Source organism: Salvelinus fontinalis, chromosome 31, assembly GCF_029448725.1.
Source record: "Salvelinus fontinalis isolate EN_2023a chromosome 31, ASM2944872v1, whole genome shotgun sequence".
Lineage (NCBI taxonomy): Eukaryota > Metazoa > Chordata > Actinopteri > Salmoniformes > Salmonidae > Salvelinus > Salvelinus fontinalis.
The window spans coordinates 29,162,349-29,190,017 of NC_074695.1; the positions used below are offsets into that span (position 1 = coordinate 29,162,349).

Consider the following 27,669-nt stretch of genomic DNA (forward strand, 5'->3'; position numbering starts at 1 on the left):
TGTCTTTTATAACTTACTGAAAGCCTTACAATGCTAAAGTTGAACAAAAATACATCTATGGAGAGAAACATTTCAACTATTCGCAAATTTTCAATTACGAGTGTAGGTTTGCTACGAATTGCTACACAATTGCCCCAATCTCATTGGCACCCCCATAAACTGAATCTATGGTTTTCCATGTCTCAGCAATGCCCCTTGCGGTACATGACAATATTTTGTTAACACCTTGCGTTCATCATGCTGTGAAATATTACACCAGCACAATTTTTATCTTGCATCCAGACATCCATAAAAAGTCCTGAAGATATGAATAGGATTAGTGTTGTTGGTTTTAGGCGAGTGAAAATAACTCTACTTGGCTTTGGCCTACTTTCAGTTGACACAGAGAACTAAGAAAGATCGTGATTCTAAGAATGATGAACCTGCATTTAGATAGAGGTTTGCTGTATCTATATACAGATGCCCTGTGCCGGTTTACTGTAGCTATATACAGATGCCCTGTGATGGTTAACCAATATAGTTATTTCTGGTGCTGATGCCCGACAGGTGTTCCATAACAATACTCCAAACTACATCAGAGATGGTGTACCCTGATAAAAGGTCCCCAGGTACTGATTATAAACTTTATTTATACTCTGTTTTAGGGAAAGCCTAGACAGATCAGCAGATCAGCTAGTGTAATTTATCCATGTCTATTTTCCTCTGTCTATAATAATCCTTACATGTTCCTCTGTCCCTTGATTGCAGGAGGTGTGTGCATCTCTCAGTCAGTGAAGATACCACGAGAACCTAAGCCTGGAGAGTTTGACAAGATCATCCGCAGACTGTCAGAGAACCCCAATGCACGGGTTGTTATTCTCTTTGCCAATGAAGATGACATTAGGTTAGTGATGTTGACTGTTACAGGAATGAAAAAATAATTAAACTAACATACTAAATGATGCCAACAAAGTATCTAAATTTATCTGAGTTTCTGTTCAAAGACGCAACATTCAGCATTTTTGCCCATTGGTTTAGATGGGGATGCACTGCGGTGTAAATGGCTGTACATTAGTATCTTGTCCTCCCCACCATGCTTGAACATCCCTAAAATGAAATACACCATTTTCAGTAAGCTTATTCAGCTTTATTTTTATTAGATGTCCACAGTGAACGGGATATGTAACAGTTCACATTAAACACACTCAATCTAACTACATTTTGATGACATGTTCTTCTTATCTGAGGTATTTACAGTACTAGTCATTCAAGGGTTTTTCTTAATTTGTACTATTTTCTACATTTTAGAATAGAGAAAACATCAAAACTTTGAAATAACACATATGGAATCATGTAGTAACCAAAAATGTGTTAAACAAATATAAAACATATTTTATATTTGAATTTCTTTAAAGTAGCCACCCTTTGCCTTGATGACAGTTTTGCATTCTCTCAATCAGCTTCATGAGGAAGTCACCTGGAATGCATTTCAATTAACAGGTGTGCCATGTTAAAAGTTAATTTGTGGAATTTCTTTCCATCTTAATGCATTTGAGCCAATCAGTTGTGTTGTGACAAGGTAGGTGTGATATAGAAAAGATAGCCCTATATACCAAGTCCATATTATGGCAAGAACAGCTCAAATAAACAAAGAGAAACAACAGTTCATCATGACTTTAACACATTAAGGTCAGTCAATCTGGGAAATCTACAGAAATGTTAAAGTTTCTTCAAGTGCAGTCGCAAAAACCATTGAGCGCTATTGTTAAGGTTGTCGTAGTCGTTCTCCTCCTCAGACAAGGAGGAGCATGGATCGGACCAAGATGCGGAGTAGGTATTCATGTTTTAATGAACAAACAACAAACACTACAAATTACGAAACTCTGCCAACGTGACTAACCTGAAAACAGTCCTGTGTGGCCCAAACACTGACACGGGAAACAAACACCCACCAAAACACCAGTGAAACCCTGGCTGCCTTAGTATGACTCTCAATCAGGGACAAACGATACACACCTGTCTCTGATTGAGAATCATACCAGGCCAAACACAAAATCCAAACATAGAAAAACAAACCTAGACCAACCCACCCAACTCACGCCCTGACCAACTAAAACAAATACATAACAAAGGAAAACAGGGCAGGAACGTGACAGAACCCCCCCCCCTTAAGGTGCGAACTCCGGGCGCACCAGCACAAAGTCTAGGGGAGGGTCTGGGTGGGCGTCTGTCCACGGTGGCGGCTCTGGCGCTGGGCGAGGTCCCCACCATAGTCACTCCCCGCTTCCGTCTCCCCCACCTAAATGAAGGGAGAGCATCGGGATAAGGGGCAGCACCGGGATAAGGAGCAGCACCTCTGGGCTGAGGGATGGCAGCTCCGGGCTGAGGGACTCTGGCAGGTCCTGGCAGAGGGACTCTGGCCGGTCCTGGCCGAGGGACTCTGGCCGGTCCTGGCCGAGGGACTCTGGCCGGTCCTGGCCGAGGGACTCTGGCCGGTCCTGGCCGAGGGACTCTGGCCGGTCCTGGCCGAGGGACTCTGGCCGGTCCTGGCCGAGGGACTCTGGCAGGTCCTGGCCGAGGGACTCTGGCAGGTCCTGGCCGAGGGACTCTGGCAGGTCCTGGCCGAGGGACTCTGGCAGGTCCTGGCCGAGGGACTCTGGCAGGTCCTGACCGAGGGACTCTGGCAGGTCCTGGCCGGATGGCTCTGGCAGATCCTGGCTGGACGGCTCTGGCAGGTCCTGGCTGGACGGCTCTGGCTGATCCTGGCTGGACGGCTCTGGCTGATCCTGGCTGGACGGCTCTGGCTGGTCCTGGCTGGACGGCTCTGGCTGGCCCTGGCTGGACGGCTCTGGCTGGCCCTGGCTGGACGGCTCTGGCTGGTCCTGGCTGGACGGCTCTGGCAGGTCCTGGCTGGACGGCTCTGGCTGGTCCTGGCTGGACGGCTCTGGCTGGTCCTGGCTGGACGGCTCTGGCTGGTCCTGGCTGGACGGCTCTGGCTGGTCCTGGCTGGACGGCTCTGGCTGGTCCTGGCTGGACGGCACTGGCTGGTCCCGGCTGGACGGCTCTGAAGGCTCGGGACAGACGGGCAGCGCTGGGCAGGCAGACAGTTCAGACCACGCTGGGCAGGCAGGCAGTTCAGACAGCGCTGGGAAGGCAGACAGTTCGGGCAGTGCTGAGCAGGCAAGCAGCGCAGGCGGCGTTGGGCAGACGGCCGACTCTGACCTGCTGAGGCGCACAGTAGGCCTGGTGCGTGGTGCCGGAACTGGAGGCACTGAGCTGGAGACACGCACCATAGGGAGAGTGCGTGGAGGAGGAACAGGGCTCTGGAAACGCACTGGAAGCCTGGTGCGTGGAGTAGGCACTGGTGGTACTGAGCTGGGGTGGGAAGGTGGCGCCGGATATACCGGACCGTGAAGGAGGACACGCGCTCTTGAGCATCAAGCCTCCCCAACCTTACCAGCTTGAATGGTCCCCGTAGCCCTGCCAGTGCAGCGAGGTGCCAGTGCCTGCATAACCCGCACTGGGCTATGCAGGCGAACCGGGGACACCACCTGTAAGGCTGGTGCCATGTACGCCGGCCCGAGGAGACGTACTGGAGGCCAGATACGTTGGGCCGGCTTCATGACATCCGGCTCGATGCCCAACCTAGCCCTCCCAGTGTGGCAAGGTGGAATAGCCCGCACTGGGCTAAGCACGCGTACTGGGGACACCGTGCGCTTTACCGCATAACACGGTGTCTGACCAGTACGACGCCCTCTCACTCCACGGTAAGCCCGGGGAGTTGGCTCAGGTAACCAACCCGGCTTCGCCACACTCCCCTCTAGCCCCCCCCCCCCCCCCCCCCCCAATAAATTTTTGGGTGAGCCTCTCGGGCTTCCAGCCGCTCTGCCTTGCTTTAGCCTCATACAACCTCCTCTCCGCTTTCGCTGCCTCCAGCTCCGCTTTGGGGCGGCGACACTCCACTGGCTCTGCCCAGGGTCCTTTACCGTCCAGGATCTCCTCCCATGTCCATTCCTCTTTTCCCCATTTCTGTTGTTCCTGCCTTCCTTCTCCACTCCGCTTGATCCTGTTTTGGTGGGTGTTTCTGTTAAGGCTGTCCTCGCTGACAGAAGGTGTGGACCAAACACTGACACAGGAAACAAACACCCACCAAAACACCAGTGAAACCCTGGCTGCCTTAGTATGACTCTCAATCAGGGACAAACGATACACACCTGTCTCTGATTGAGAATCATACCAGGCCAAACACAAAATCCCAACATAGAAAAACAAACCTAGACCAACCCACCCAACTCACGCCCTGACCAACTAAAACAAATACATAACAAAGGAAAACAGGTCAGGAACGTGACAGCTATGATGAAACTGGCTCTCATGAGGACCGCCACAAGAAAGGAAGACCAAGAGTTACCTCTGCTGCAGAGGATAAGTTCATTAGAGTGAACTGCACCTCAGATTGCAGCCCAAGTAAATGCTTCACAGAGTTCACGGAGTTCAATCTCAAAATCAACTGTTCAGAGGAGACTGTGTCAATCAGGCCTTCATGGTCGAATTGCTGCAAAGAAACCACTACTAAAGGACACCAATAATAAGAAGAGAATTGCTTGGGCCAAGAAACACGAGCAATGGACATTAGACTGGTGGAAATCTGTCCTTTGGTCTGATGAGTCCAAATTTGCGATTTTTGGTTCCAACCGCTATGTCTTTATAAGACAAGGAGTAGGTGAACAGATGATCTACACATGTGTGGTTCCCACCGTGAAGCATGGAGGAGGAGGTGTAACGGTGTGGGGGTGCTTTTCTGGTGACACTGTCGCTGATTTATTTAGAATTCAAGGCACACTTAACCACCATGGCTACCACATCATTCTGCAGCGATACGTCATCCCATCTGGTTTGCGCTTAGTGGTACTATCATTCGTTTTTCAACAGGACAATGACCCAAAACACACCTCCAGGCTGTGTAAGGGCTATTTGACCAAGGAGAGCGATGGAGTGCTGCATAAGATGACCTGGCCTCCACAATCACCCAACCCCAACCCAATTGAGATGGTTTGGGATGAGTTGGACCGCAGAGTGAAGGAAAAGCAGCCAACAAGTGCTCAGCATACAGTATGTGGGAACTCCTTCAAGACTGTTGGAAAAGCATTCCAGGTGAAGCTAGTTGAGAGAATGCCAAGAGTGTGCAAAGCTGTCATCAAGGCAAAGGGTGGCTACTTTAAAGAATGTAAAATATATTTTGATTTGTTTAACACTGTTTTGGTTACTATATGATTCCATATGTGTTATTTCATAGTTTTGATGACTTCACTATAGTAAAAATAAAGAAAAACCCTTGAATGAGTAGGTGTGTCCAAACTTTGGACTAGTACTGGTTTTCTAGTTTACAGCAATTACCAATCAATTACCAATTTCCTCCATTCCTCTGCAGTGTTAAAAACCTTTAGTTGTCCTGAGGAGCATCCTGATCATTGTCTTGGGGCAACAGCTGGTGATGTGTGTGGGTTCCATTATGTTTTACAGCACATTCAAAACCTACAGTACCTACTACTAACACAAGCATAGAATATACACTGAATGTACAAAACATTAGGAACAGCTTCCTAATATTGAGCTGCACCCCCTTTTGCCATCAGAACAGCCTCAATTTGTCGGGGCAAGGTGTCGTAAGCATTCCACATGGATGCTGGCCCATGTTGACTTCAATGCTTCCCGCAGTTGTGTCAAGTCGGCTGGATGTCCTTTGGGTGGTGGACCCGAGTGGCGCAACGGTGCATCTCAGTGCTATAGGCTTCACTACAGACCCTGGTTTTATTCCAGCCTGTATCACAACTGGCCGTGATTGGGAGTCCAATAGGGCAGCACACAATTGGCCCAGTGTCGTCCGGGTTAGGGGTAGGCCGTAATTGTAAATAAGAATTTGTTCTTAACTGACTTGCCTAGTTAAATAAAGGTTAAATACTTTTTACAAATGATTGATTCACACAGGAAACTGTTGAGCGTGAAACCCCCCAGCATCGTTGCAGTTCTTCACATACTCAAATCGGTGTGCCTGGCATACCCCGTTCAAGGGCACTTCAATCTTTTGTCTTGTCGATTCACCCTCTGAATGGCCTCTGAATGGCACACATACACAATCCATGTCTAAATTGTCTTCTTTAACCTGTATCCTCCCCTTCATCTACACTGATCGAAGTGGATTTCACAGGTGACAACAATAAGGGATTGATCACAGCTTTCACCTGGATTCACCTGGTCAGTTTATGTCATGGAAAGAGCAGGTTTTCCTAATGTTTTGTACACTCAGTGTACAGTACGTGTATAGCGTAATGTATGGTCTGTCCTCTACATTGATACGGTGCAACAGTGGCTTATGGTACACTCTTAGGAAAAAAAGGTGCTATCTAGAATCTAAAAGGGTTCTTTGGCTGTCCCCATACCAGAACCCTTTAAATAACCCTTTTTGATTCCAGTTGGAACCATTGAGTTCCATAGAACCCTTTACACAGAGGGTTTGCGATGGAACCCAAAAGGTTTTTTCTACGGGGAAATCCAAAGAATCCTTTTTTTCTGAGAGTGTATGTAAATATGAACACAGGACTTTTGTTGAGGGGGAGAGAGAGGGAGAGAGAGCAAGAGAGAGAGACCGACAGAGAGACAGAGAGAGAGACAGAGAGAATGTATTGACAATTTTAAACTATTTACAGTATATTCAAGAATATAGAAATGACTTTAAAATTAAATTTGTTCTTGCATATGTAACAAATAATGCAAACGTATTCTTAGAATTTGGTGACTAGAATTGATATGTTGTAAAAAGTATCTGCCCTCAGAGGCAAGACACCAATACAGGGATATTGACGTTCTATGCAGTAATAGGTAATAGGCTTTTTTAAAGACAAATCAGGTTTGCTGAGTCAAGTAGCACAAATAAATCAATTGAGTATCCAAAAGCAAAGTTTTACCATAATCAAAGTTACCTTTAAATAACTTTCATTTTTAGCTTTTTCTCAACATTAAACATCTGTAGAAAATAGCTGTTATACAGTGCCTTTGGAAAGAATTCACTCCGCTTGACTTTTTCCATATTTTGTTGTATACAAAGTGGGATTAAAATTGATTTAATTGTCATTTGTTGTCAACCATCTACACAGAATACTCTGTAATGTGAAAGTGGAAGAAAAATTCTAACATTTGTAAAACATTTATGAAAATAAACACTAATATATCTAGATAGGTATTCAAGCCCCTGAGTCAATACATGTTGCAATCACCTTTGGTAGTGATTACATCTGTGAGTCTCTAAGAGCTTTTCACACCTGGATTGTACAATATTTGCTCTTGCTCTGTCAAGTTGGTTGTTAATCACCGAATTAAGTCAAAACTGTAACTAGGCCACTCAGGAACATTCAGTGTCGTCTTGGTAAGCAACTCTAGAGTATTCTTGGCCTTGTGTTTTAGGTGATTGTCCTGCTGAAAGGAGAATTTGTCTTCCAGTGTCTGTTGGAAAGCAGACTGAACCAGGTTTTCCTATAGGATTTTGCCTGTAGTATAAAACCCTATACCTTAAATTATTAAACCCTCACTGAACCCTCTCTCTGACTAGGACATATAGACAAACTCTGTGTGACATTTCAGCTGCAGCAGGGTTTACCATCCCCCTGCCTCAGCCTGACCCTATTGTCCAGTGGCGGAAGCCAATTCAGACCTACAGTGTGTTTTAGGGACCAGGTTGTTTAGGGAACAGAGTCAGCTGACCTGATCAACCAATCCGTGACCTAGCCTGAAAGCAGCAGAACCCCACTCTGCCTCTCAACTCTTCAATTGTTTCCAGGAGGAGGACAGGTTAAGACAACCTCTGTAAGCTCCTGTCCTTCACATCAACTCACATTTGAACCCTTCCACATTGACAATGCGTCTTCTGGACTCCCTGACTCATCTTTAGTACATCTTTGACCATTCCTCTTCCTATCGCTGTGTGTGTGTGTGTGTGTGCGCCTGTCTGTTCAGTGTGGTAATAAAGTGTGGATTGTATCCCTGTCTCCTACTGGTCATTTACGTTCTCTCACCGGAACGCCGGGGCAGTTGCAACTATAATTGACACCTTTTTTGAGACCATCACATGGTTGTGCACTTTTTCACCTGTACTTAGCTCTATTACGTTTCTTTTTATCCTAAAAAAAACTCCCTAGTCCTTGCCGATGACAAGCATACAGTACCCATATCACGATGCAGCCACCACCACGCTTGAAAATGTGGAAAGTGGTACTCAGTGATGTGTTTTGTTGGATTTGTCCCAAAGATAACACTTTGTTTTCAGGATATAAAGTTACATTCACTGCTCATCTGAGGGACCTTACAGATAATTGTATGTGCTGGGTACAGAGATGAGGTAGTCATTCAAAAATCACGCTAACACTACTATTGCACATAGAGTGAGTCCATGCAACTTATTATGTGACTTGTTAAGCACAATTTTACTCCTTAAATTATTTAACACAGGCGTTGAATACTTGTTTCCTCGAGACATTTCAGCTATTCATTTTTTATTAATTTGTAAACATTTCTAAAAATATAATTCCACTTTGACATTATGGGGTATTCTGTGTAGGCCAGTGACACAAAATGCTCATTGACTTATCCGAGCCTAATAATGGGTAATAGTCTGGATATACAGTAATTATAAAAGCCAGGGGGATTTCTGTCCAGTATGCCTGCTGTACCATTGAACCCAGTCAATGTGAGTTGGCAGCCAATTCATATATTGTTTTAAAATATACATTCTGAGTTTACAGCACTCAGGCTAGCAGAAGGCTAGGAGAAGGATGTTAGTGCCATCATGCATGTTGTCCTAAACATAAACCTTGTTGTCATGCCAACCCTTCCTCACTAAATAACTCACACCATGATGAGAACACCTGGTATTTACTGTATGTGATTGTTCTGTAAATGACCTCAAGGTGGGGGCAAAAAAGGAGCATATGACATGATATTAGTATACTGTAGGTTTTGTTACAGACATTATTTGATCCTGTAGAGCTATATGGGAAAGCTGGGGCTCAGAATAAACCATGTTTATTCAGTGAGAGGTAGGAGAAAGGTCATTATAACTCAAACATGCATTACTCTGTCGACTGGTGAGCCAAAGGGGTGGCAGAGTGACTCGAGATACACTGTATTGTTATTGTACCTGTCTGTTGATGCGACTGTGTTTCCAGTACTGTGGTCCTGTTGATGCCACTGTGTTTCCAAGACTGTGGTCCTGTTGTAGTGGCTGTGTTTCCAGTACTGTGGTCCTGTTGTAGTGGCTGTGTTTCCAGTACTGTGGTCCTGTTGTAGTGGCTGTGTTTCCAGTACTGTGGTCCTGTTGTAGTGGCTGTGTTTCCAGTACTGTGGTCCTGTTGTAGTGGCTGTGTTCCCAGTACTGCAGTTCTGTTGTAGTGGCTGTGTTTCCAGTACTGTGGTCATAGAGGCAGTAGAAGGAGTGATCAACACAGAGCCTGGTGGAACAGCAGGGAACGCTGGCTGGCTCATCCTGGTTGCTTCTTAATTAGCTCTATTACCAGGGAGGGACCAACCCTGGAGTAATGTGGCAGCACAGGAAGAGAGGGATGGGTGTTCGCGAGCCTGCACCATGTACACACCACCAGAGGGGGCACTCTGTCACAGGCAAGGGGGGCAGTGTTCAAACAGGGTTTTTCTTTTGTGTATTGTGCTGGTCCTAGGATCGATCCACGCGATGTGTAGTTTGGCTATTGTTAATGTCCAGTACCAACACATCGTATTCACCTAATCATCCAGCCCCATGAGTAGGTGAATCATGTATATAAATGGCAAGAATTGTACTGTATTCTCTCTTTGCCCCTCCTACAGGCGGCTTCTTCAAGCAGCTAAGAAGGACAACCAGACAGGACATTTCATATGGGTGGGGTCAGACAGCTGGGGGTCTAAGATCTCCCCCATACTCAACCAGGAGGAGATGGCAGAAGGTGCCGTTACCATCCTACCTAAACGTCAGTCCATCCGAGGTACTGATGTTATACAGAATATGACGTTCTATATTCTTTATTGTCCAATTTAAATGACACACAACAGTTGGCAGTACTGGTGATATGAGGATGACATTTGTATCTATTTTTTGTTGTCTTTGACAATGAAATTCAAATGAAATTCAAAACCCTGACATTTCCAAATAAAACACTGACATAAACTGTAAACAACATCAGGATATACTGTAGGATGAAAGTAGTACTATGTGGAGGTAGTGCTGAAAGAACTTGTTGATAAAGTCATCAGAAAATCCAATACACATCTCTGCAGTAGTTCAGCAGGTGGTTCTAAATCCAACTGTGCCTCTCATTGATCTCTCTAGGGTTTGATCGCTACTTTATCAGCAGAACTTTGGACAACAACAGAAGGAATATTTGGTTTGCAGAGTTCTGGGAAAACAACTTTCAGTGCAAACTCAGTCGACACGCTCTGAAGAAAGGATCCGGCATCAAAAAGTGCACAAGTAAGAATAGAATTTCCTTGTTTACCATAACCTAGTCCTACACACACTCTGATTGTTTATGAACTCACAGATGCAATCACTAGTTGTAGTATTCCGACATGTCTTGGATGATGTGCCATTACATCTACTTTTAAATACTATGGTTATTTTGCATGCAGGGTGAGAAACATGGAGCCCAAAATGTATTCCCAGATTTCAGGGCTATATACACTTTCTGTGGTAAGTTCCGAACTTTGATTAGTCAAATATCACTTTACAAGAGACTGTGTAATGCAGTGCTTGCTGAATACACAAATACAGGGTCACACTATTTAATGGGTTCAATTAAGCAGAATAGAAGAATCAGGAACTATATTGCGCTGGAGTGTGACTACATAAATGTGGAATGTGTTTTGGAAAGTGCAATAACAACAAAATAGATTGGTTTCATTACAGTTCTTAACATGTATTTGTACTTGAAATATACATTTATAACCCTTCTCCAACAGCGTTATGTATTTGCAGAGATGTAGGCTACTGTAGTATGAGCTATGGTACATTTTGGGGAAATGCAATGTGTTTGAGTAAAGCGTATGATTCTCTTGTTCCATTAGACATGTTCCCGTGACTCCCCGTTGCCAAGTTCAATCTGCACTGCAGTACAATAGCAATCACCAAAACTGGGCCATTACACAAGTTGAAAACATAATCAATAGCAAATCCAATCAGCATATTAGAGACAAGCTCCCAGGTCATTAAAATCAGTGGGCACTCCAAGCCTGACTGTCTTTCATTTCCTTGCACAGACAACACAATCTGCAGGATTCTAATCAGTCCAGACTGGACTGATTCTTGTATTGGTTGGATTGTGATGTGCTGATGATTGATTCCTTCCTATGCGTTAATGTTTCATGCTTTCATCAGCTTGCTATGATAGTTACCAGGATGGGTTTCCTCGCAGCCATTGCATAATGCCATTATATCACAATTCTATAAATCAGGGGCCCGAGAACTATTTGCTTTCCACAGGTTCAGTTCTATGTGATCAAAGCGAATCCAAACTTGGTGCATCAGTACCTTGCCGTGCTGTAACAGTGAGAACAGTCTATGACATGCATGCGTGGCTGGGCGCCTGGTATAGAGGTCCTGGATGGCATGGAGCTCGGCTCCAGTGATGTACTGGGCTGTACGCACTACCCTCTGTAGCGCCTGCGGCCAGATACCAAGCAGTTGCCATACCAAGAGGTTATGCAGCCAGTCAAGGTGCTCTCAATAGTGCAGCTGTAGAACCTTTTGAGGATGCCTATCTGAGGGCCCATGCCGAAACTTTTCAGCCTTCTGAGGGGGAAGTGCTGTTGCCGTGCCTTCTTCACGACTGTGTTGGTGTGTGTGTACCATGATAATTCCTTAGTGATGTGGACACCGAGGAACTTGAAGCTTTCGACACGCTCCACCACAGCCGTCGATGTGGATGGGGGCATGCTGGGCCCTCCATTTCCTGTAGTCCACGATCAGCTCCTTTGTTATGCTGACATTGAGGGAGGGGTTGTTGGCCTGGCAAAACACTACCAGGTCACTGACTTTCTCCCTATAGGCTGTCTCATCGTAGTCTGTGATCAGGCCATCCACCGTTGGGTCGTCAGCTAACTGAATGATGGTGTTGGAGTCGTGCATGGCCATACAGTCGTTGGTGAACATGGCGTGCAGGAGGGGACTAAGCACGCATCCCTAAGGGGAACCCCGTGTTGAGTGTCAGGGTGGTGGGTGTGTTTTGGGCTACCCTCAACACCTCGGGTGGCCTGTCAGGAAGTCCAAAATCCTGTTGCAGAGGGAGGTGATCGTTCCGGGGTCCTGAGCTTGGAGGAAATTATGGTGTTGAACGCTGAGCTATAGTCAATGAACAGCATTCTCATATAGGTGTAACTTTTGTTCAGGTGGGAGAGGGCAGTGTGGAGTGCAATAGAGATTGTGCTATCTGTGCATCTGTTGGGGCGGTATGCAAATTCAAATCAAGTCAAATTGTATTAGTCACATGTGTCTAATACAACAGGTGTAGACCTGACAGTGAAATGCTTACTTACGAGCCACTAACCCACAATGCAGTTAAAAAATATTGATAAGAATAAGAAATAAAAGTAACAAGTAATTAAAGAGCAGCAGTAAAATAACAATAGCGAGACTATGTACAGGGAAGTACCGGTACAGAGTCAATGTGCGGGGGCACCGGTTAGTTGAGCTAATATGTGCATGTACAGTTGAACTCGGAAGTTTACATACACCTTAACCAAATATATTTGAACTCAGTTTTTCACAATTCCTGACATTTAATCCTAGTAAAAATTCCATATCTTAGGTCAGTTAGGATCACCACTTTATTGTAAGAATGTGTAATGTCAGAATAATAGTAGAGAGAATGACTTATTTCAGCTTTTATTTCATTCATTACATTCCCAATGGGTCAGAAGTTTACATACACTCAATTAGTATTTGGTAGCATTGCCTTTAAATTGTTTAATTTGGGTCAAATGTTTCAGGTAGCCTTCCACAAGCTTCCCACAATGAGTTGGGTGAATTTTGGCCCATTCCTCCTGACAGAGCTGGTGTAACTGAGTCAGGTTTGTAGGCCTCCTTGTTTGCACACACTTTTTCAGTTCTGCCCACACATTTTCTATAGGATGGAGGTCAGGGCTTTGTGATGGCCACTCCAATACCTTGACTTTGTTGTCCTCAAGCCTTTTTGCCACAACTTTGGAAGTATGCTTGGGGTCATTGTCCATTTGGAAGACTGATTTGCGACCAAGCTTTAACTTCCTGACTGATGTCTTGAGATGTTGCTTCAACATATCCACATAATTTTATTTTCTCATGATGCCATCTATTTTGTGAAGTGCACCAGTGTCTCCTGCAGTAAAGCACCCCCACAACATGATGCTGCCACCCCTGTGCTTCACGGTTGGGATGGTGTTCTTCGGCTTGCAAGCCTCCCCCTTTTTCCTCCAAACATAACGATGGTCAGTATGGCCAAACAGTTCTATTTGTGTTTCATCAGACCAGAGGACATTTCTCCAAAAAGTACAATCTTTGTCCCCATGTGCAGTTGCAAACCGTAGTCTGGCTTTTTATGGCGGTTTTGGAGCAGTGGCTTCTTCATTGCTGAGCGACCTTTCAGGTTATGTCGCCATAGGACTCGTTTTACTGTGGATGTAGATGTTTTTGTACCTGTTTCCTCCAGCATCTTCACAAGGTCCTTTGCTGTTGTTCTGGGATTGATTTGCACTTTCATAACCAAAGAATGTTCATCTCTAAGAGACAGAACGCGTCTCCTTCCTGAGCGGTGTGATGGCTGTGTGGTCCCATGGTGTTTATACTAGCGTACTATTGTTTGTACAGATGAACGTGGTACCTTCAGGTGTTTGGAAATTGCTCCCAAGGAAGACCCAGACTTGTGGAGGTCTACAATCTTTTCTTCAGAGGTCTTGGCTGATTTATTTTGATTTTCCCATGATGTCAAGCAAAGAGGCACTGAGTTTGAATGTAGGCCTTGAAATAAATTCACAGGTACACCTTCAATTTACTCAAATAATGTCAATTAGCCTTTCAGAAGCTTCTAACGCCATGTCATCATTTTCTGGAATTTTCCAAGCTGTGAAATGGCACAGTAACTTAGTGTATGTAAACTTCTGATCCACTGGAATTGTGATACAGTGAATTATAAGTTAAATAATCTGTCTGTAAACAATTGTTGGAAAAATTACTTGTGTCGTGCACAAAGTAGATGCCCTAACTGACTTGCCAAAGCTATAGTTTGTTAAGAAGAAATTTGTGGAGCTGTTAAAAAACTAGTTTTAATGACGCCAACCTAAGTGTATGTAAACTTCCCACTTCAACTGTAGTTAGAGTTATTAAAGTGACTATGCATATATGATAACAACAGAGAGAAGTAGCGGTGTGAAAGAGGGGGAGGGGGTGGGCAATGCAAATATTCTGGGTAGCCACTTGATTGGGTGTTCAGGAGTCTTATGGCTTGGGGTAGAAGTTTAGAAGCCTCTTGGACCCAGACTTGGCGCTCCGGTACCGCTTGCCATGCGCCCTCTGTAGTGCCTTGCGGTCGGAGGCCGAGCAGTTGCCATTCCAGGCAGTGATGCAACCAGTCAGGATGCTCTCGAAGGTGCAGCAGTAGAACATTTTGAAGATCTGCGGACCAATGCCAAATCTTTTCAGTCTCCTGAGGGGGAAAAGATTTTGTCATGCCCTTTTCACGACTGTCTTGGTGTGCTTGGACCATCTTAGTTTGTTGGTGATGTGGACACCAAGGAACTTGAAGCTGTCAACCTGCTTCACTGCAGCTCCATCGATGAGAATGGAGGCGTGCTCGGTCCTCTTTTTCCTGTCGTCCACAATCATCTCCTGTGTCTTGATCACTTTGAGGGAGAGGTTGTTGTCCTGGCACCACACAGCCAGGTCTTTGATCTCCTCCCTATAGGCTGTCTTGTGTTGTCGGTGGGGACTGAGCACGCACCCCTGAGGGGCCCCTATGTTGAGCATCAGCTTGGCGTATGTGTTATTTCCTGCCTTAACACCTATGGCGGCCCGTCAGGATCCAGTTGCAGAGGGAGGTGTTTAGTCCCAGGGTTCTTAGCTTATTGATGAGCTTTGAGGGCACTATCTTGTTGAATGCTGAGCTGTGGTCAATGAATAGCATTCTCACATAGGTGTTCCTTTTGTCCAGGTGGGAAATAGCAGTGGGAAGTGCAATAGAGATTGCATCATCTGTAGATCTGTTGGGTTGGTACGCAAATTGGAGTGTGTCTAGGGTTTCTGGGTTAATGGTGTTGATGTGAGCCATGACCAGCCTTTCAAAGCACTTCATGGCTACGGACGTGAGTGCTACGGGTCTGTAGTCATTTATGCAGGTTACCTTAGTGTTCTTGGGCACAGGCATTTTGGTGGTTTGCTTAAAACATGTTGGTATTACAGACTCGGACAGGGAGAGGTTGAAAATGTCAGTGAAGACACCTGCAAGTTGGTCAGTGCATGCTCGCAATACACGTCCTGTAGTCCTTCTGGCCCTGCGGCCTTGTGAATTTTGACCTGTTTAACTTCTTATGGCTGCAAACCCATTAACGGGATGATATGACAACAGCCAGTGAAAGTGCAGGGCGCCAAATTCAAACAACAGAAATCTCATAATTAAAATTCCTCAAATATACATGTATTTTATACCATTTTAAAGGTAATCTTGTTGTTAATCCCAACAAAGTGTCCAATTTCAAATAGGCTATTCAGCGAAAGCACCACAAACGATTATGTAAGGTCATCGCAAAACCATATAAAAACACAGCTATTTTTCCAGCCAAAGACAGAAGTCACAAAAAGCAGAAATAGAGATAAAATGTATCACTAACCTTTGATGATCTTCATCAGATGACACTCATAGGACTTCATGGTACACAATACATATATGTTTTGTTCAATTAAGTTCATGTTTATATCCAAAAACCTCAGTTTACATTGGCGCCATGTTCAGAAATGCCTCCAAAATATCCGTAGAAATTGCAGAGAGCCACGTCAAATAACATAAATACTCATCATAAACTTTGATGAAAGATACATGTTTTACATAGAATTAAAGATACACTTGTTCTTAATGCAACCGCTGTGTCAGATTTCAAAAATCTTTACGGCAAAAGCACAATATTCAATAATCTGAGAACAGCATTCAGCCACAAAAAGAAGCCATACAGTTATCCGCATAATTGTGCAGTCACAAAACTCATAAAAAGCATTATAAATCTTCACTCACCTTTGCTGATCTTCGTCAGAATGCACTCCCAGGACTCCCACTTCCACAAGAAATGTTTGTTTTGTTCGGTAATGTCCATCATTTATGTCGAAGTAGCTACTTTTGTTAGCACGTTTAGTACACATATCCAAACGCTCGTGCAGGTCCAGGCGAACGTCGGACGAAAACCTCAAAAAGTTATATTACAGATCGAATAAACTTGTCAAGCTAAGTATAGAATCAATCTTTAAGATGTTGATATTCAAAAACGTTCCAACCGGAGAATTCCTTTGTGTCTATAGAAGTAATGGAACGCAAGTCGATATCATGTGGAATGTGTGTGACCAGGAACTGGCTCTCTGCCACGACACTGACTCAAACAGCTCCCATCCGGCTCAACATCACAGTAGAAGCTTCATTCAACATTCTACAGACTGTTGACATCTAGTGGAAGCCGTAGGAAGTGCAAACAGATCCATAACCTACAGTGTTTTCAATAGGCGATGAGTTGAAAATCGACCAACCTCAGATTTCTCACTTCCTGTTTGGATTTCTTCTCAGGTTTTTGCCTGCCATATGAGTTCTGTTATACTCACAGACATAATTCAAACAGTTTTAGAAACTTTGGAGTGTTTTCTATCCAATACTACTAATAATATGCATATATTAGCAACTATGACTGAGGAGCAGGCCGTTTACACTGGTCACCTATGTGCACCTTTCATCCAAGCTACTCAATACTGCCCCTGCAGCCATAAGAAGTTAAAAAGGTCTTATTCCCATCGGCTGCGGAGAGCGTGATCACACAGTCTTCCAGAACAGCTGGTGCTCTCATGCATGTTTCAGTGTTATTTGCCACGATGTGAGCATAGAAGTAGTTTAGCTCGTCTGGTAGGCTCGTGTCACTGGGCAGCTCTCGGCTGTGCTTCCCTTTGTGGTCTGTAATGGTTTGCAAGCCCTGCCACATCCGACAAGCGTCACAGCCGGTGTAGTATGAGCAGGAATCAGGAAGATAGAATTATGGTCAGATTTGCCAAATGGAGGGCGAGGGAGAGCTTTGTATGCATCTTTGTGTGTGGAGTAAAGGTGGTCCAGAGTTTTTTTCTCTCTGGTTGCACATTTAGCATGCTGATAGAAAGTTGGTAAGACTGATTTAAGTTTCCCTGCATTAAAGTCTCCAGCTACTAGGAGCGCTGCCCCTGGGTAAGCGTTTCCTTGTTTGCTTATGGCGGAATATAGCTCATTCAATGCTGTCTTAGTGCCAGCCTCTGACTTTGGTTGTTGGAGTGGGTCCAGGGTTTCTGGGATGATGGTGTTGATGTGAACCATGATCGCCTTTTGAAGCATTTCATGGCTACAGATGTGAGTGTTACGGGGCGATAGTCATTTAGACAGTAATTTAGACATGTAGGTATTACGAAATGGGTCAGAGAGTGGTTGAAAATGTCAACTCTGAGTACGAGTCCTCGTAATCCAAGACGGCAGGTAGCCTAGTAGAGTGTTGGGTCAGTGTCCGAAAGGTTGCTAGATTGAGTCCCTGAGCTGCCAATGTAAACATCTGTCATTCTGCCCCTGAACAAGGCAGTCAACCCACTGTTCCTAGGCCGTCATTGTAAATAAGAATTTGTTCTTATCTGACTTGCCTATTAAAAGTGAAGGTTAAATAAAAAATTATCCATCTGGCCCTGCGGCCTTGTGAATGTTAACCTTTTTAAAGGTCTTACATTGGCTACAGTTAGCGAGATCACACAGTCTTCTGGAACATCTGGTGCTCTCATGCATGGTTCAGTTGCTTTCCTCGAAGAGAGAATAGAAGGCATTTAGCTCATCTGGAAGGCTCGTGTCCTTTGGCAGCACGTGACTGGGTTTCCCTTTGCAATTCGTGATAGTTTGCAAGCACAGCCACATCCGACGAGCATCAGAGACAGCATAGTAGGATTTGATCTTAGTCCTCTATTGACTTTCTGACTATTTGATGGCTCGTCGGAGGTCGTAGCGGGTTATCTTATCAGCATCAGGATTAGTGTCCCGGTCCTTGAAATAGGCCGCTCCGTGAGGATGCCACCTGTAATCCGTCGTCGATGCACTTATTAATTGAGCTGGTGACTGATGTGATAAACTCTACAATCAGATGAATCCCGGAACATATTCCAGTCTGCAAAACAGTCTGGTAGCTTATCATTCACTTCATATGACCACTTCTGTATGGAGTGCGTCACTGCTACTTCCCATTTGATTTTTTGCTTTTAAGCAGGTTTCAGAAGGATAGAGTCATGCATTCAAGGCCACCACTCACACTACTGTACATATAGCACACTCCCAGAACCACAACATACCACATTCATCATCAACATGTGAGTATCTAATTTACAATTCAAATTAATGGTGATTAGTTTTCTAAATTAGATAAAGGAAGAGAACAAATGTAAGCTCTTTGTTTATTTTAGCTCATTTAGCAAAATGTTGAGGAGCTTAACAATTATGCAATATTTATTCATCATGAATGAGATTTCCCGTCTTGGCTCCAACATGTCACAGGGGGCCTGAAGAAATCCAGGAGAATAATAATGAAAGTGCATTAGTATTAGCACAACATTAGTCAATTAATCCAAGACTCAACTGTAAGGGTTTCTGCACATGCCAATGCCTTAGGGATGCTCTCAAACAGACTATCCTCCTAAATTTCAAGAGAGGATAGTATTCACTTTGTGTTTACCCATACCTTTCATCAGTTGTCATGGTGGCAGCTCTTGAGCTAAATTGCTGCAGATTTGTTTTCCTGCAGTGAGTGGCCCCAGGAGCACTGTAATTTTCTACACGAAAGAGTTATATTTACATTTAGCAGACGTTCCTCTCTCTCTCTCTCTCTATTTCAGGGGCACGTTTTGCAATACGATTGTGCTGGACCTCTGTAAAATGTTTGATTTGCTCTAATAGACAACATAATAATTTGAATTAAAATCTTAAATGAGAGCTTGCCCAATCATCGAATTTGAGGGAAGTAGGAACAAGGAGTATTCTCCTGTGATTTACTGCTAAATAGATGTTTACAAATCACCCCCCTGCTATTGCTAACTGCTGATGTTACTGTAAATATGTAACTGAGGAAGTTGGGACTGTAAAGCATTCCATTTAATTTCATAAGAAACCCCAGGGACAGGTAGTTATGGAGACTGATACCTAAGTGTACCCCCCCAGAAGTTTAGGATTGTAGTATTGGTGGATTGTATGTGGAATGAACAACAAAACAAAAGAAGGGTTATTGTGAGTCACATATATCAACCACTTACAAGTGCACCTCAGCTGGAGGTACTTATACTATAATGTTAGGTTTTAGTACCTTTCCTCATCCATTAGGATGGTGACTCCAGACTGAAAGGCCTAAACCCCAGAGTCTGGATGTATAATTCAGATCCAACCACTGGTCTCAGACCAAATTACATTGCTTGTACCTTCTGGCCCGGGGCCTAAGTTTACATTGTAGGTGACAACTACCTCAACCTGTAGGTCCCTATATTGCTCAATGTGTCCATGGCCAGATCGTGAGAATAGGAGATAGGTTATAAGCTAAGCCAATAAGTACTTTAATTCCACACATTGATAATGGAGTGGAATTGTCAGACAGCAAGAGCAAGTGTCTCGCCATCCGACTAGAAGTACTAGCTGGACTGGAGTCATTCAACTAGATTAGAGGAAATTGCTCTTTGATTATTAAGCTGATTTTGAAAATCACAGGCAATAACTTGCCAAGACTGCCACAGTCAGAAATAAGGAGGTCCACAGCAACTTGAGAATGCTCTTAGTGAAAATTATATTTATATGAGAGCAGTAAATGTAAACATTTTAATAAACAAAACACTTGTCCTTACAATTAGAACAAAAAGCATGAAAAATCACGTGTAAAAAAACACCTGTGGTTTTTGGAGTCGTGTGAACACACATGAACAAATCACATGCAGAATCTCATGTAAAAAAATAAAATGTGAAATCTTTACATAAGTACATTTTTCACGTTTTTTCCTCATGTTAAACAAATCACCCCATATTATTTTCACCACTTCCAGCTACTTCTGGTGTCTCATCCGGGGACTGACCAGGACCCACCCTGCTTAGCTTCCAAAGTAAAACAGCAGTGGGGTGCACAGTGCCATGTTGCTGGAATGAATGTGCCAAAACTTGCAACTGGAAAAAAAGGCAGCCAAAGAAAATGTCAGGGAAACATAACCTAAGATAGGGAAAATTGCAGGAAAGAGGGAGAGTTTATCATAAAATAAAAAAATCCCTGTTTTTTGCATCCATTTACAAATATTTTTTCTTGCATTAAAAAAAATCCTTGCAATGTTCTGTTTTGGGTTTATGTTTTGCTTTCATTATCATTATTTTTGTTTGCAATACTAGAATTTAGTTCTCGACATCAAAAGTTTTGCTTGATATTAATGGCACAAAAGTAGATTGCACCATATAATCACTATTACTCTATTATAAGGTGATTAAAGCGGCAATCCTTAATTTAAACATCAACAAAGTGGACTCCCCGCCTCAGTTTCAGTAAAAAGCTGAGGGATGAGGCTGGTGAAATGCGACCACTCTCAAATCCATATACTACACTATGGATGCAAGGACTGACCATCCATGATATCAAAATTATAGTTTTAACCATGTTTTAATGGTCTGTTTACATTTACTTTGTTTACAAAAACAGTGAAGTTAAACAAGCTTATATTTTGGGTTCTGATGGGGTACTACAGTTGAATTAAGTTCACGAGGCATTTATGCTTTATAGTCATCAAGAATCAATGGGTACGCATCATTAATTTATTAATTTAAAACTATGAAATAACACACATTGAATCATGTAGTAACCAAAAAAGTGTTAAACAAATCAAAATATATAGTATATTTGTGATTCTTTAAAGTAGCCACCCTTTGCCTTGATGACAGCTTTGCACACTCTTGGCAACCAGCTTTATGAGGAATGCTTTTCCAACAGTCTTGAAGGAATTCCCACATATGCTGAGCACTTGTTGGCTGCTTTTCCTTCCCAAACCATCTCAATTGAGTTGAGGTCTGGTGATTGTGGAGGCCAGGTAATATGATGCAGCACTCCATCACTCTCCTTCTTTGTCAAATAGCCCTTACATAGCCCAAAGGTGTGTTTTGGGTCATTGTCCTGTTGAAAAACAAATGATAGTCCCAATAAGTGCAAACCAGATGGGATGGCGTATCGCTGAAGAATGCTGTGCTAGGCATGCTGGTTAAGTGTGCATTGACTTCTAAATAAATTACTGACCGTGTCACCAGCAAAGCAGCCCCACACCATCACACCTCCTCCATGTTTCACGCTGAGAACCACACATGGGTCCTCCGTTCACCTCTGCGTCTCACAAAGAAACAGCGGTTGGAACCAAAAATTTCAAATTTGGACTCATCAGACCAAAGTACAGATTTCCACCGTTCTAATGTCCATTGCTTGTGTTTCTTGGCCCAAGCGAGTCTCTTCTTATTATTGGTGTCCTTTAGTAGTGGTTTCTTTGCAGCAATTTGACCATGAAGGCCTGATTCCTAAAATGGCGCCAGAAGAAATGGCAGCAGTTTTACGGGCGCCCAACCAATTGTGCTATTATGTGTTTTTTTCTCGTAATTTGTAACTTATTTTGTACATAATGTTTCTGCAAACGTATCTTACGGCAGAAAAGAGCTTCTGGATATCAGGACAGCGATCACTCACCTCGGATTAGACAAAGATTTTCAACAACAAGCAAGACTCACATGATATTCTCCAAACACCCGGCAGGGCCGACATCCCGGTTATTCGCAAGAGGAAGCGACGCAGGTACAGAGGACGAAGAGCCGGATGCCTCGTCAGGACCCGCAGAAGGCGAGTAGGAAAGCTGCCGTTACCGTCAATATTACTCGCCTGCGTGCAATCATTGGACAATAAATTAGACGAGGTATGATCACGAATATCCTGTAATATCCTATGTTTCACGGAATCATGGCTGAATGACGACATGGATATTCAGCTAGCGGGATATACGCTGCACCGGCAGGATAGAACAGCACACTCCGGTAAGACGAGGGGGGGTCTGTGCATATTTGTAAACAACAGCTGGTGCACGAAATCTAAGGAAGCCTCTAGATTTTGCTCGCCTGAAGTAGAGTATATTGTGATACATTGCAGGCCACACTACTTGCCTAGAGAGTTCTCAGCTATACTTTTCGTGGCCACCACAGACAGATGCTGGCACTAAGACCACACTCAGTCATCTGTATAAGGAAATAAGCAAACAGGAACCCACTCACCCAGAGGCGGCGCTCCTAGTGGCCGGAGACTTTAATGCAGGGAAACTTAAATAAGTTCTACCAATTTTCTATCAACATGATAAATGTGCAACCAGAAGGCAAAACAATTCTAGATCACCTGTACTCCACATACAGAGACGTGTACCAAGCTCTCCCTCGCCCTCCATTTGGTAAATCTAACCATAATTGTATCCTCCTGATTCCTGCTTACAAGCAAAAATTAAAGCAGGAAGCACCAGTGACTTGGTCTATAAAAAAGTGGTCAGATGAAGCAAATGCTAAACTACAGGACTGTTTTGCTATCACAGACTGGAACATGTTCCCGGGATTCTTCCGATGACATTGAGGAATACATCACATCAGTCACTGGCTTTATCAATAAGTGCATCGAGGACGTCGTCCCCACAGTGAATGTACGTACATACCCCAACCAGAAGCCATGGATTACAGCCAACATTCGCACTGAGCTAAAGGGTAGAGCGGCCGCTTTCAAGGTGCTGGACTCTAAGCCGGAAGCTGACAAGAAATCCCGCTATGCCCTGCAACTAACCATCAAACAGGCAAAGCATCAATGCAGGGCTAAGATTGAATCATACCACACCGGCTACGACGCTTGTCGGATGTGGCAGGGCTTGCAAACTATTACAGACTACAAAGGGAAGCACAGCCGCGAGCTGCCCAGTGACACAAGCCTACCAGATGAGCTAAATCACTTCTATGCTCGCTTCTAGGCAAGCAACACTGAGTCATTCATGAGAGGATCAGCTGTTCCAGATGACTGCGTGATCACGCTCTCCGTAGCCAACGTGAGTAAGATGTTTAAACAGGTCAACATACACAACGCTGCGGGGCCAGATGGATTACCAGGACGTGTGCTCCGGGCATGTGCTGACCAACTGGCAGGTGTCTTCACTGACATTTTCAACATGTCCCTGATTGAGTCTGTAATACTAACATGTTTCAAGCAGACCACCATAGTTCATGTACCCAATAACACAAAGGCAACCTGCCTAAATGACTACAGACCCGTAGCTCTCACGTCCGTAGCCATGAAGTGCTTTGAGAGGCTGGCTCAACACCATTATCCCAGAAACCCTAGACCCACTCCAATTTGCATCCTGCCCAAACAGATCCACAGATGATGCAATCTCTATTGCACTACACACTGCCCTTTCCCACCTGGACAAAAGGAACACCTATGTGAGAATGCTATTCATTGACTACAGCTCAGCGTTCAACACCATAGTACCCTCAAAGCTCATCACTAAGCTAAGGAACCTGGGACTTTTTTTTGAACATCTTGGCATAGTTCTGTTATAATCTCCACCCGGCACAGCCAGAAGAGGACTGGCCACCCCTCATAGCCTGGTTCCTCTCTAGGTTTCTTCCTAGGTTTTGGCTTTTCTAGGGAGTTTTTCCTAGCCACCGTGCTTCTACACCTGCATTCTAGCTGTTTGGGGTTTTAGGCTGGGTTTCTGTACAGCACTTCGAGATATTATCTGATGTACGAAGGGCTATATAAAATAAAATTGATTGATTGATTGATTGATTGACTAAACACCTCCCTCTGCAACTGGATCCTGGACTTCTTGATTGGCCGCCCCCAGGTGTGAGGGAAGGTAGCAACACATCTGCCATGCTGATCCTCAACATTGGAGCTCCCCAGGGTGCGTGCTCAGTCCCCTCCTGTACCCCTGTTCACCCACAACTGCATGGCCAGGCACGACTCCAACACCATCATTAAGTTTGCAGACGACACAACAGTGGTAGGCCTGATCACCGACAATGACGAGACAGCCTATAGGGAGGAGGTCAGAAACCTGGCCAGGTGGTGCCAGAATAACCACCTATCCCTCAACGTAACTAAGACTAAGGAGATGATTGTGGACTACAGGAAAAACAGTACCGAGCATGCCCCCATTCTCATCAACGGGGCTGTAGTGGAACAGGTTGAGAGCTTCAAGTTCCTTGGTGTCCACATCAACAACAAACTAGAATGGTCCAAACACACCAAGACAGTTTTGAAGAGGGCACGACAAAGCCTATTCCCCCTCAGGAAACTAAAAAGATTTGGCATGGGTCCTGAGATCCTCAAAAGGTTCTACAGCTGCTACATCGAGAGCATCCTGACCGGTTGAATCACTGCCTGGTACGGCAATTGCTCGGCCTCCGACCGCAAGGCACTTCAGAGGGTAGTGCGTACGGCCCAGTACATCACTGGGGCAAAGCTGCCTGCCATCCAGGACCTCTACACCAGGCGGTGTCAGAGAAAGGCCCTAAAAATTGTCAAAGACCCCAGCCACCCCAGTCATAGACTGTTCTCTCTACTACCGCATTGCAATCGGTACCGGAGTGCCAAGTCTAGGACAAAAAGGCTTCTCAACAGTTTTTACCCTCCTGAACAGGCGTCTTACCCGGACAATTTTCAGTGTGCCCCCCCCCCCCCCCCAACCCCTCTTTTACGCTGCTGCTGCTACTCTCGGTTTATCATATATACAGTATGCATATTCACTTTAACTATACATTCATGTACATACTACCTCAATTGGCCCGACCAACCAGTGCTCCCGCACATTGGCTAATCAGGCTATCTGCTTTGTGTCCCACCACCCGCCAACCCCTCCTTTTACGCTACTGCTACTCTCTGTTCATCATATATGCATAGTCACTTTAACCATACCTATATGTACATACTATCTCAATAAGCCTGACTAACCGGTGTCTGTATATAGCCTTGCTACTCTTATTTTCAAATGTAATTTTACTGTTGTTTTATTTCTTTACTTACCTTACACACACCTTTTTCCCCCGCACTAATGGTTAGAGCCTGTAAGTAAGCATTTCACTGTAAGGTCTACACCTGTTGTATTCGGCGCACGTGACAAATAAACCTTGATGTGATTTGATTCACAAAGTCTCTTCTGAACAGTTGATGTTGAGATGTGTCTGTTACTTGAACTCTGTGCAGTTAACTCTAATAAACGTATCCTCTGCAGCAGAGGTAACTCTGGGTCTTCCTTTCTTGTGGCGGTCCTCATGAAAGCCAGTTTCATCACAGCGCTTGATGGTTCTTGCGACTGCACTTGAAGAAACTTTCATAGTTCTTGACATTTTCCAGATTGACTGACCTTCATGTCTTAAAGTAATGATAGTCTGTCATTTCGCTTTGCTTATTTTAGCTGTTCTTGACATAAAATGGACTTGGTCTTTTACCAAATAGGGCTATCTTCTGTATACCACCCCTACTTTGTCATAACACAACTGATTGGCTCAAACGCATTAAGAAGGAAATAAATTCCACAAATTAACTTGTAACAAGGCACATCTGTAAATTGAAATTTATTCCAGGTGACTACCTCATGAAGCTGGTTGAGAGAATGCCAAGAGTGTGTAAATCTGTCATCAAGGCAAAGGGTGGCTACTTTGAAGAATCTCAAATATATTTTGATTTGTTTCACACTTTTTTGGTTACTTCATGATTACATGTATGTTATTTCATAGTTTTGATGTCTTCACTATTATTTAAAAATGTAGAAAATAGTAAAAATAAAGAGAACTTTGAATGAGTAGGTGTGTCCAAACTTTTTACTGGTACTATAAGTCCAAAAATGGATGTAGCAACTAAGTGTCACAATCATCTGTAGAATAAACGGACCAAGGCGCAGCGTGCTCTGAGTTCCACATCTTTTATTTTGTGAAACTTTAAAAAACAAGAAATCAACAATGACCGTGCAGTACTGTGGTGCCACATGCACTGACTCAAAACAAGATCCCACAAAAACCCAGTGGGGAAATGGCTGCCTATATATGATCCCCAATCAGAGACAACGATAAACAGCTGCCTCTGATTGGGAACCATACCAGGCCAACATAAACATAAAACAACCAAGATAACCCACCCTAGTCACACCCTGACCTAACCAACATAGAGAATAAAAGGCTCTCTATGGTCAGGGCATGACACTAAGTATTGCCCCTTTAACAGGCAGTGACCTTCAAACAGCAGAACTATTTTGCCATTTGAACGTGATCCATTAACTTGCCCCAAGAAAATGTTTTCTGTCCACTGTTCCGTGAATGTCCTGCAAAATCGTTTCCTTGTCCCGCATTTGGGTTTATTAGATGTGGTCACCTTAATTCCACCTGCTACTGCCACATGTTAACACCATCTTTTCACATATGAGGAGAGTAACATTTTAACCCAATCATGCAATTCCAAATATGAATGTGAGCATTTCACAAGTAAAAATCTAATTTGCAGTTTCACATGTGAAAACCTTTGCAAGCTTACATGTTAAAAACAATAACTTGTGGAAGTTCTTCACATGTCAAACTGTAAATGTGATTTAGATTTTCACATGTGAATGTTTTTATTACATGTGAACTTGCAATTCCACATGTGAAAGGGAGAATTTCATATCCGATTTTCACATGTGAAAGTTTTAAACATATGAAACCGCAAATTTCACATGGATAACTGCAATTCACACATGAGTTGAAAAACAGGTTATTCTCCTCACATGTGAAAAGGTGGTTTTACTCTAAATTGAATATGTGAAAAGATGGTTTCACGGATGACATTTTAACTCAACATGTGAAAACAGCTATTTCACATGTGAAAATACAACCACTTCTAGGAGAGGATTACAGTATAGAAACCATAGTTTTGACTAGATCATGTCCTCTATGTTTTGGCTCTGTCTGGTATTTGCAGCAGCATTTGGAGTATATTCGCTGTATACAGTATATCACAAAAGTGAGTACACCCCTCACATTTTTGTAAATATTTGAGTATATCTTTTCATGTGACAACACTGAAGAAATGACACTTTGCTACAATGTAAAGTAGTGAGTGTACAGCTTGTATAACAGTGTAAATTTGCTGTCCCCTCAAAATAACTCAACACACAGCCATTAATGTCTAAACTGCTGGCAACAAAAGTGAGTACACCCCTAAGTGAAAATGTCCAAATTGGGCCCAATTAGCCATTTTCCCTCCCCGGTGTCATGTGACTCGTTAGTGTTACAAGGTCTCAGGTGTGAATGGGGAGCAGGTATGTTAAATTTGGTTTCATCGCTCTCACACTCCCTCATACTGACTGGTCACTGGAAG

The 27,669-nt window shown here is 43.8% G+C and overlaps 1 protein-coding gene across 2 annotated transcripts in view; it reads left to right on the top strand.

Annotated features, from left to right (window-relative positions):
- The window catches only part of LOC129829997 (metabotropic glutamate receptor 4-like), a 242,751-nt gene that overhangs the window by 156,110 nt on the left and 58,972 nt on the right, over nt 1-27,669 (top strand). For both annotated transcript variants that reach the window (XM_055892098.1, XM_055892099.1), the window contains exons 3-5: nt 748-883; nt 9,853-10,007; nt 10,352-10,492. In XM_055892098.1, coding sequence (XP_055748073.1) covers nt 748-883; nt 9,853-10,007; nt 10,352-10,492 — 432 coding nt within the window. The remainder of the gene's footprint in view (nt 1-747; nt 884-9,852; nt 10,008-10,351; nt 10,493-27,669) is intronic.